The sequence below is a fragment of the Carassius gibelio genome, chromosome A1 (assembly GCF_023724105.1).
Source record: "Carassius gibelio isolate Cgi1373 ecotype wild population from Czech Republic chromosome A1, carGib1.2-hapl.c, whole genome shotgun sequence".
Taxonomy (NCBI): Eukaryota; Metazoa; Chordata; class Actinopteri; order Cypriniformes; family Cyprinidae; genus Carassius; species Carassius gibelio.
Window position 1 is genome coordinate 4,998,694 of NC_068371.1, and position 9,987 is coordinate 5,008,680.

Sequence of the window (9,987 nt, forward strand, 5' to 3'; positions counted from 1 at the left end):
CACTATTTAACTAAATCCATTACGCCTGTAGTGATTGAAAGTTAAAGAGAAGTGTTTGTTGTGACATTAAATTTTGAACCGCTTATGTTTAATAATATTACGTGTTTTACAGCGGTGCGCATTATAACCAATCACACACGATTCCGTTGTTTTTATGAATGCAGTGGCCAATCAGCAGTTTTCAGGTGAGTCATCGCTGAAACGCCGGTGTTTTGTGCAGCGCGCGTGCTTGCTGACTTCTCTCATTATAAACAACAAAGTGCAGATACCAGTCAAGAAAGAGTATAACGGGATACTTGTCTAATTTGGTGGCAGTACTAGAACTGATGTTTGATGTTAGAATGAAGAAAGCATGCTCAAGTTAACTGGTCCCTGTCGTTTTGTAAATAAATACATCTATTTAATAAAGTGCCTCTGCTGTTTCTCTTAGATTTAAATAGTTAAAGCTCCACATCGTCTTCATGACAGGAACAAGAAAAGCTTCGATGATGCAGATAAGCTGGAGATGGAAAAAACAGAATGGAATGCAAACATATCAAATGAATACTGGTTGCTTCTACATAATTCATTTAGAAACTGGAAACAGTCACTTACTAGGTGGTTCACAGTTGCCCTGATGTTGGAGCTGGTTTGAGTTTTTAAACTCTGTAAAAAGAATATTTATTTTAAAACTTATCTTGTAGAATTCTATAACCATGGCAACATCAGACAGCCAGAAGGCCATCTCTAGTGTGATTTATTCTGCCCTGAGCAACATACTGGCATCAAATCATCAGCTCGTGTGATCATCAATGTGACCGGATGAGACATTATGCAAGATTCAAAAACTGTTTCAGGCTACACTGGAGTGACATCAAAATGCTAAGGGTACAGCATCAGACATCAGTCTAGTGTTACATCAGCTGATGGATGAAGAAATCAGTGAGGATAACTTTTTGAAGTATCATTTTGCTTTGTAAAGTCTCTACTTACATTGAATTTAAAGCATACAAATGCTATGTTAAAAAAATAATAATAATAAAAACATGAAATACTTAAGGGTTTTGGCTTTTGAGGCTTTTTTTATCCAAACTAATAAATTATCACCATTACAGAGACGAATCAATACACATCTTTGATTTATAATTTTCATTTTCATGAAGCGCACAGTTTGTTTTGTTTTGTTTACCTTCCTTTGTTATTGAGACGTTACAGTGCCCCTCTTCCTCATCTTCATTTTTCTCTTCTTCATCTAATGAGGAATCTGGAAACAAATTTTAAGCAGTTTTTAAAATAATTTTATTTATTTTTTCAATACGTATATATTTAAAGCAACTTTACAGATAAAAATAGTGCCTTGTAAGGCATTAACATGGTTGCATTTATTATGCAATTTAATATATATAATGCTATAGGCCTCTGAAAGTACTGTTATTTTGATTTGTTGATTTAAAGAATATGTAAATGTATTGTGCCTCCCATTCATACCTGTAATCTCATAGATTGGCGACAATCCTAAAAGATGAGAGACAATTATAAAATATTAAATACACAGACCGTGACTCTATAAGGGAATATACTGGAGACTAAATACAGAAACAATTAATACAGTCTCATCCAGTATATACTGGATGTGACTATCTACAAACATACTTTCCATACATTGTTGTGTACGTGTGTGTGTCTGTGTGTGCGAAATATTTCAACCAAAATTTAAAGTTTCTTAAAGGAAACCAAAAAATACAGTTAGCAGAATGTCTGCTATCACATGCAATTAAAGCGAATGATGACCATAGCCCATGGCACATAAAGTTATCTTATTGCTCCAGAAGAGTCACATATGTGCTTTTGTGTCACTATAGAGCTTGCCGTCCCCTGAACCTCATTCACTTTCATTACATGGAAATGAACAGCACGGACATTCTCAAAACAGCTTTATTTATATTCCACAGAAAATAAAGTCACCTGGTTGGAACAGCGTGAGGTGAATAAATGATAACAGAATTTTCATTACTAAATCAATTCAGGGACACTTCGCCTGTAATTATTGTGCTCTGTCACACTGCATAAAAATATCCCAAAACTTACTTCTCTTGTTGATGTCATCTACCTTCAGAAGGTGTTCTGGTAAAGTATAGATTGAGAATTAGTGGTCTGGAGAATTTCTATTCAGGTAAGGAAACTCAGTGCTGGTTAAAGATGTAAGGTTACTTCAGAGTTGTGATAAAGCACAGATCTCTTCTGGGTAAAAAGAGTGCAGAATGATAGAACAGGTTGTTTGTTTACCGTTTGTTCTGTTCTCCACCGAAGAGATCTGAGAGAAAACACCACCATCTGCAGAGATGAAAGAGACTGAAATTTATCAGCCTTTAATAACTTATGAAATAATTGGAAATATAAAAACGATATAAAAATAGGACGCACAATTCCCGGTTATTAGCAATCTACATGTATAATGCCTTGTCAATATTTCCAGTTTCCTATATCCAGTTCACTTAAAGTAGGTAACTTTTGTAAAAATATATTTTTTACATATTTGTTAAACCTGTCATTATGTCCTGACAGTAGAATATGAGACAGATAATCTGTGAAAAAAATCAAGCTCCTCTGGCTCCTCCCAGTGTCCTATTGCCATTTGCAGAAAGCCATCCGCTCCAGGTAAGAAAACAACCAATCGGAGCTGCGCTCCGTAACTTTGTTTGTGTTCAAAATGTAGAAAAATGTATATAATAAGCGAGTACACCATGAATCCATTTTCCAAACCGTGTTTTTAGCTTTTCCTGAATCACTAGGGTGCACCTATAATAAGTGTTTATATTCGGACTATTTTAGATTGCTTCGGGGGTACTGCGGCGGAGTAACCCAGTACCTTTGTGATTCTTCATAGACATAAACAGAGAGAAGTAGTTCCGGCTATGATGTCCTTCCGCAAGACGCAAGCAGTTCTGTTTATTAACCACTAGAGCGTCAAAAGTTACCAACTGCAGCTTTTATCACCACTTTCTTTACTGGACACTGAAACTACTACAACTAAAAATAGTACTAACAAAAACATAATCACAAATACACAAAAAGTATGCATTAGTATATTTTTTAACATAGTTTTTATGCTAATACAATGGTAGCCTTCATGGTAGTCCTCCAAGTTCCTTGGACATGGCATTAACTCAATGCTATGGTATCAAAGCACCTTCTGATATCATTTCTGTGACACGGCACTAGTACTTTTTTTATTTATTTACACAAACAAATAATAGTTGCTTTAACAAGGACACATTAGCCTAGTAATCATTAAACATAAACACATGCCTACCACTTATGCTGCATATTGCTATGGACACATCAGGGGCATCTCTCATTACTGAAAGTAAAAATAAAAGAATTCATCAGCGCAATCATTGAAAATATTTGCGACTCTATAAACTTTTAAAGTGTCACTCACAATTTCCTTTTTGTTTCCTGAGCTCTTTGAACTGATGTCCACTGGCTGGATCAGGCACAGATGTGGCCAAATGGGACTTTCCTGAAGAGAGAAGACCAAAACGAGATAGATCTGTTTAGATATGCTTATGTCCAAATGCATTGTGAATTATGGATTCCAGGTTGAAACGTTCATGATGTGCCCAATGATGGGCTGTTGGGCCTGACTAGATTTGTTTGGTTGAAGTGATACTCACTCTGTTTTCTGCTCTTGAAGATCAGACTGCCCACACTCACTAGTGTCACCACAACCACAGTCAGTACCAGAGCAAACCACACCGACGTGATCACACACCAGCGGCCAGCTGACAACAAGGAAAATGAAGTACAACCGCAACAGAAAACTTAAAAGCGAGAACAAGTACAGCATAACATGAATAAGACATGAAGAAATAATAAAGCATATAACAATGCAATACTTAAACATCAGACGTTTACACCATTCCCATGACTTCTAAGTCTTGCCAAGTTCCTCATACAGATAACCTTGTATGAGTCTGGCAGTGTGCTGTCTGAAAGGATTTGTGGTTTTGGATGAGTCAAACACTGTGAGTAGACTGGCTTGATGTATGGCTATAATATATTTATCAAACGTTAGGTTGAATTATGAAGTCCTGCTGTCTCTTTCCATGCCCGAATCAATAGACAGGATAAAAGACAGTCTCAGCTCTCCTTCAGAAGGAATATATGAGGGAGGTAGAGAGACTTGGCTGAGAAGGAGTCAAGTACGTTTTAGGAAAAATATATGTGTTTGATACATATTGCAAATATATGTTCCAAATTTTTTATACTAATTTATTATTGTTGTTTATATATATATATATATATATATATATATATATATATATATGTGTGTGTGTGTGTGTGTGTGTGTGTATACTGATTTTAAAATACACAACAACAGAAAAAATTTTTATAAATTATTATTGTTGTTGTACATTTTAATTTCAGAATGAATATATATCATATATCAATATATCAAACATATAAAATACAATACTGTAATTCAGTATAATGGATCTAAATGTCTGTATGCATGTACATCTTCTTCCTGTTCCTCACATACTTTCTGTCTGAACCTTTTTCCTGAAACTAAATCATTACATAAAAAAAGTAAAAATAAAAATCGGAAATGCTAAAAATGCAATGTTGCTTGCGAAGTTGAAAAGATAGACTTAGACTTAAGGTCAAGGTCAGGTTTATTGTCTTTTGTCTTCTGTGTAGCATAGAATTGTTGCAGACAACAGTTTTCTGACAGTTTCTCACCTTTTCTTGTTTTTGTCGCTGATAATGCAGCTGATCTTGCTGTTTCATTTTGCTGTTGGTAGTAAAAGAGGAAACTGCTGCTGTTCGGTTGGCACTTCAGCTCATCTGTAGAAGCTGTTGCTTGGAAAGATAGTGTAGTTGTTTTGGGCGAAGAGGTGGCTGGGTTTGCAGGAGTAATGGTTTTCAAAATCGAGGTGTCTTGTGTTGGAGTGCTGGTGTTTTCATGCAGAGTTATGTTCAGATCTGGACATTTGCTGTCGTCTGGTGGGAGGTAGCAGGAGAAGAGTCTCTGGTCGTTTTGGGGTCCAGTGTACAGATCAGTGTTGTTGAGAAAAGCAAACACACTAATGTTCCACCCAGAGAGATTGCCTGACTTCATTGCCAGTACCACTTTCACATCCATTCCTATGAAATTTACAACATGCACACAGTTACTATTATTTGTTATTACTATAGACAATAATATAATATAATATAATATAATATAATATAATATAATATAATATAATATAATATAATATAATATAATATAATATAATATAATATAATATAATATAATATAATATAAGAAAAAAGCACTCCACCTGACTCTGAGGTATTGTTGTAGAGAAGCTGCAGATCTATTTCAGTCTTACACAGATACCAGTCTTCATGTGTGTGTTGACTGCTGCCATTTATCTTTTCTGTCGCACATGGAGGGTCATCTGGTGTACACACCTGTGCATCTTTTTCAGGAGTGCAAGGGTCAAACAGCTCACAGATAAACTTAATTTGAGATATTTCTGAGAACCAAAAGAAAAAATCAAGACGCTCTTCAGATTTGAGTAATTTAACACACATTTTGTTTAAAATGCATTACATTCTGTGTCTACAGTAAAGGAAATGAAAAGTTCTTAAACCCATGTTCCCAACATTTAAGTTCTTAAAGGGGACATCAGATGCAAAATTCACTTTTACGTGGTGTTTGCATATAAATGCGTCTAAGCGGTTGGACACAAGCCACCCTACAATGATAAAAATCTATTCGTGCTATTCTTTAAAACCTCAAAAAACAGTCTCAACTATCAACGTTTTGATGTTCTGAGAAGTATTAAGTCATACAGTTCAGGCCCCGCCCAGGACCATTGGGGGACTGTTCTGTATTAGCATATTTCAATCCTCAGCCACCTGTATGCTGTCTGCCGTTTCCTTCATGTTTGAGATGTCCTAGTGACAACTATATGTCTCGTAAGCAATGCAGGTGTTTGAGGACACAGTGGATTAGTTTTGTGTTTAATGGTAATGCGAGAGGCGGAGTGACCAGAGCCCATTATCATTTAAAAAAACATCAAAATTAAATTTTAATGAAAAACAAAGTTGTCAGAGAACATGTGTATTCAAGCCACCATATGTATGAATATATTTTTTAATTATTCTGTTTAATCAATAGATCATTGACCTATCTATCATCCAACATCATTTACACAGACACTAAACACAAAAAGAACAGGTTTTAATAGTTTTCAGCAAAAGTGTAAGTTATTATATCTTGCTAATTGTGCTACTTCCACAATTATCTGACCCCATTATCACATATTTTAAAACTGTATTTAATATTTTGCGATGTTGTTCTTCCTGTTTTCTCTTTTCTGTTACTTTTCGTAAGTTAGAGTGACATTTCCTGTCTTAGAAACCAAACCTAATGTAGTTGTTTGGAAAGGACAGAGTGAGGATGAATGAGTAATTTGCTCACAGGCAGTCTAAAACCATGAGTACATCAGTATATACTCATACTGTATAGGCTAAGTGCGTGTTTGTGCACAGAATCCAACACACACACACTCTCAGTGGTTTTTAACACCCCTTACCATACCATGTCCAGACCACAATGATGTAGTCACCTGTGACAGATGTTTTAATCCAGTTTTGAGCTTTAATATTGTTGGAAAAAAGACATACAGAAGGTAAGGATGCACATACCTCATAGTGTACCTCTAAAAAGACCCTGAAGTTTCATGTGGTCAATCATAGGAACATTTAACAATCTTTGCTCTGAGTCCATGTGCTCACACAAACCCACACTTACTACCACATTTCCCTCCCTCACGCTTGCTTAAACACACCAAGCCATCTTTCCACTCTGTTTTTTTTTACTTACCTGGAAAAAACTCTGGTAGACACAGGATTAAGGTGAGAAAGAAGACAATGCTGAGTTTGAAAGCGCCTGATCTTGTCATGGTAAAAGACTGTAAGGTCAGCCAACCTCTGAACACAACCTCACACCTCACCCTTTGGCTTTTCCAGATGTTTCACGTAGTTTGAAATAATCATACGTATTTATTTTATAGACTTTTTAGTGTCACTCCTTCACAACTAATACCGCCTTGATTACATGATGAAATACTTTACCACTTCCTCTCTGTCTTCCTGTTTTGTGCCATTCTGAACACAGAAAGACCTTATTATATTTTACTATAATATTAGTGTTTCCCATCCTGTTTTGTCTTCAGCACTACTACTATTGTTGCTGAAGTAGTACATTATTGACATCAAGTGTGGTCAAGGAGGTAAGTAAATAAAAAAATGCTTCTCTTTCCAGGTACCCTCTGCAGCACACATATATAAACTCTTGGCAGAATGAGTGTGTAAGGCTGTGTGTCATAGAGCAAAGCAAACAGATTTGATCAGGGACAGGAGGATCCAGTTATCATGGCAGGCCAGGAGGAAGGTTCTCATCAGGACCCACACTGGCATTAGGAGAGCTCTCAGCACCAAACACTTTATCAGCATCATCCAGCGAGCCAGCTGTGGACTACTGCTGCATTTAAACCCCTTGAGCTTTACTGTTAAAACTCACACCATAACATGAGGAAAACACTATACATTTTTTTATGCTTTTGGAACTCTCAATGCTCACAAAATCTGTGTTTATTTGATAAAAAATAGTAATATTGTGAAATATTCACAAAATGTGACGTCATGCACGTTCTCGTCTACTTGGGCTTACAACCCGGGCGGCAAGGAAAGCGACCGGAAGTTGAAGTCGGCTGCGTGCTGCCATCTTGTAGCAGAACTTCACTTGCGTTAGCATTCCCATTGACTCCCATTCATTTTGGCGTCACTTTGACAGCAAATAACTTTACATCTGAGGCGTTTAAAGACTCCGTTTGTCCATTATTTATTTCTAAAGATACACGACAATGTATAAAGGGCTCCATTGTCTTCTATGTTACATTATGGCCACGTAGAAACAGTTTTTGTAAAAAATAGGCTAACGATTGCGTCATAACCACTCGACTCTCTGTCGCATTACCGTACAGACAGGAGGAGAAGCTCGCAGGCAATTAACTTAATATGGCGTACTGGCGTTACATTTTAAAATACTATACAAAATAATTAATCAGAATACTTACTCCTGCTCACTCACGCCAAAGAACTCCCCGCTCAAGCTCGCCGTCTCTGCAAGATTAACATGGCAGTTTGCACGCACAGCTACTAGAAGATTTACATCTGTCAGACAGGTTGCTGCCGTCGTCAAGCTTCGTTTGAGTCTGCGCGTCAGAAACGGAAGTGCTAAAAAACGCTAAAAATGGTCTTCAATAGACCCCTTTTGCGCGGACGTCACAGGTACATCACGGCGCTAGCTGGAGGCAAAACAAACGGAAAACTGGAGGCGGCTAATACAAACCAACACAGGGTCGGCTACTCAAGGAGCTTAAAAAGTCATCTTGTTGTGTTTTTGGTTGCCAGAATCGACGCAGAACATTTTATATACATTGTTGTGATTAATTGTGACCGGAATTTAAGAACATGGTAAGAAAGAATAAATACAGAAAGTTTATAATTAATTTGCAGTCTTCGGAATTTTTATTTCTAGAAAATATTTACATCTTAATAATAATTTTACTGTAATGTCACTCTTTATTTAATCTAAGGATTTATACACCCTCAGTTTCTCTTTACTATACACGCTCGGTTTCTCTATCAGGTAAGTGTGGATGTCAGGCCACTCAATCGGAGGTAACGTTAATCCTGTCAGATCGTCCATCCAATGAGTGATTGTGTACGGGTCGACCAATCTGGTTCCGTCCGTTAAAGTTAACTTTTTCAAATAATTATCGCGGTCCCGGACAGTCAGCGACCTTAAATATTCAGATAAAGCAGATATATTCAGATTTTCTCCAGCCACTGTAAAAAAAAAACAAGCTAAGAAAACTCGCTAGTTACCGTTTGTTCAAGTGTTGAGGGGAATCTTTCTGCCTCCAGCTAAGCCCCACCCACACAAATACGTCACCTTGTTTACCAACTGTAAAAGGGTCTATTGTCTCAGTTGAGTTCCAATGGGGTCGCTGTGTCCATTTCTTTTACTGTCTATGTTACAACCGTACGGCACGCCAGCCATTATTGAGAATGAGAAGTTGTCGTCATAGTACAAAGCCCCTCCCTCGATATCACGGTCTCCTCCATGTTGGAAGCAGAAACAGCAGAAGCGGAAACAGGATTGTTTACATGTGTTGTTAAGAGGAGGTTCTCGCAATTCTGCACTGTTTTACCATGCCTGGAAGTTACTGCTGCAGTACCTCACACGATACATATGGAAAACATAGGAACAATGATATAGTTTTTTTTAGGTTACACCAAGCGCAAAACAGTGGTATTTGGAGAAGGTCTCAAGCGGCACAGAGACCTGGACCATTTACCTCTATGCACACATATGGACATTAATGGGAATTATTTATTTTTTGGTTTAAGTTACTACACAATGCAGGAGTTTAAAAGCCACAAGTCTTTGGAAAGTTACGAGGCTTTTTGCATGGGTCCATCTACAGCAGGTGATGAAAACAGTGTTGTACTGGCCAAAGTAAGTTTATTCACATGCGTTTTAGCGTATTTTAATTACATTGCATTTAGAATGCACTTCTTGACCAAAATGACAAAGTACTTAACTGCGACTGAACACTAGATTGTAACGAGATGTTCAATGTATACGAACGTTTCCAACATGTTTTGATGTAGGCTAAAGCTGTGTATGTTTAGTTATAATTTGATTTTAACCCAATGACACATACTGTACCAGGTTTTTTTTGGGGGGGGCTGCAAAGTGGACAAACCAGTTCTTGGTTAGCTAGGGTAGTTAAATGTGTGATTGCAAGATGTAAATGTCCTGGTTAGATTAAAGCCATTAACAGCGTGAATGCAAAGTGACTTACATTGTAAACAATATAATTCCCAATGTCCATTTGAGGTATGTGCACTGAGGTAAATTGTTCAGGTCTGTGTGTC

At 37.1% G+C, this 9,987-nt stretch overlaps 1 protein-coding gene across 2 annotated transcripts; it reads right to left on the minus strand.

Moving 5' to 3' along the window:
• Positions 1-354: 354 nt before the first annotated feature.
• si:dkey-192k22.2 (uncharacterized) lies at positions 355-7,085 on the minus strand. 2 transcript variants are annotated; one of them, XM_052566339.1, is made up of 12 exons: positions 6,863-7,085; positions 5,310-5,507; positions 4,726-5,130; positions 3,657-3,764; positions 3,422-3,502; positions 3,293-3,340; positions 2,266-2,313; positions 2,068-2,103; positions 1,468-1,494; positions 1,169-1,243; positions 595-645; positions 355-499 (listed from the first exon to the last, which is right to left on the minus strand). In XM_052566339.1, exons 1-12 carry the CDS (start codon positions 6,939-6,941, stop codon positions 441-443), a joined length of 1,215 nt encoding a protein of 404 aa, XP_052422299.1. In that variant the 5' UTR covers positions 6,942-7,085; the 3' UTR covers positions 355-440. The 2 variants fall into 2 exon arrangements, with proteins under 2 accessions (XP_052422299.1, XP_052422360.1); XM_052566400.1 differs by having other exon boundaries at positions 5,310-5,442; positions 6,863-7,078.
• Between the last annotated feature and the right edge of the window lie 2,902 nt (positions 7,086-9,987).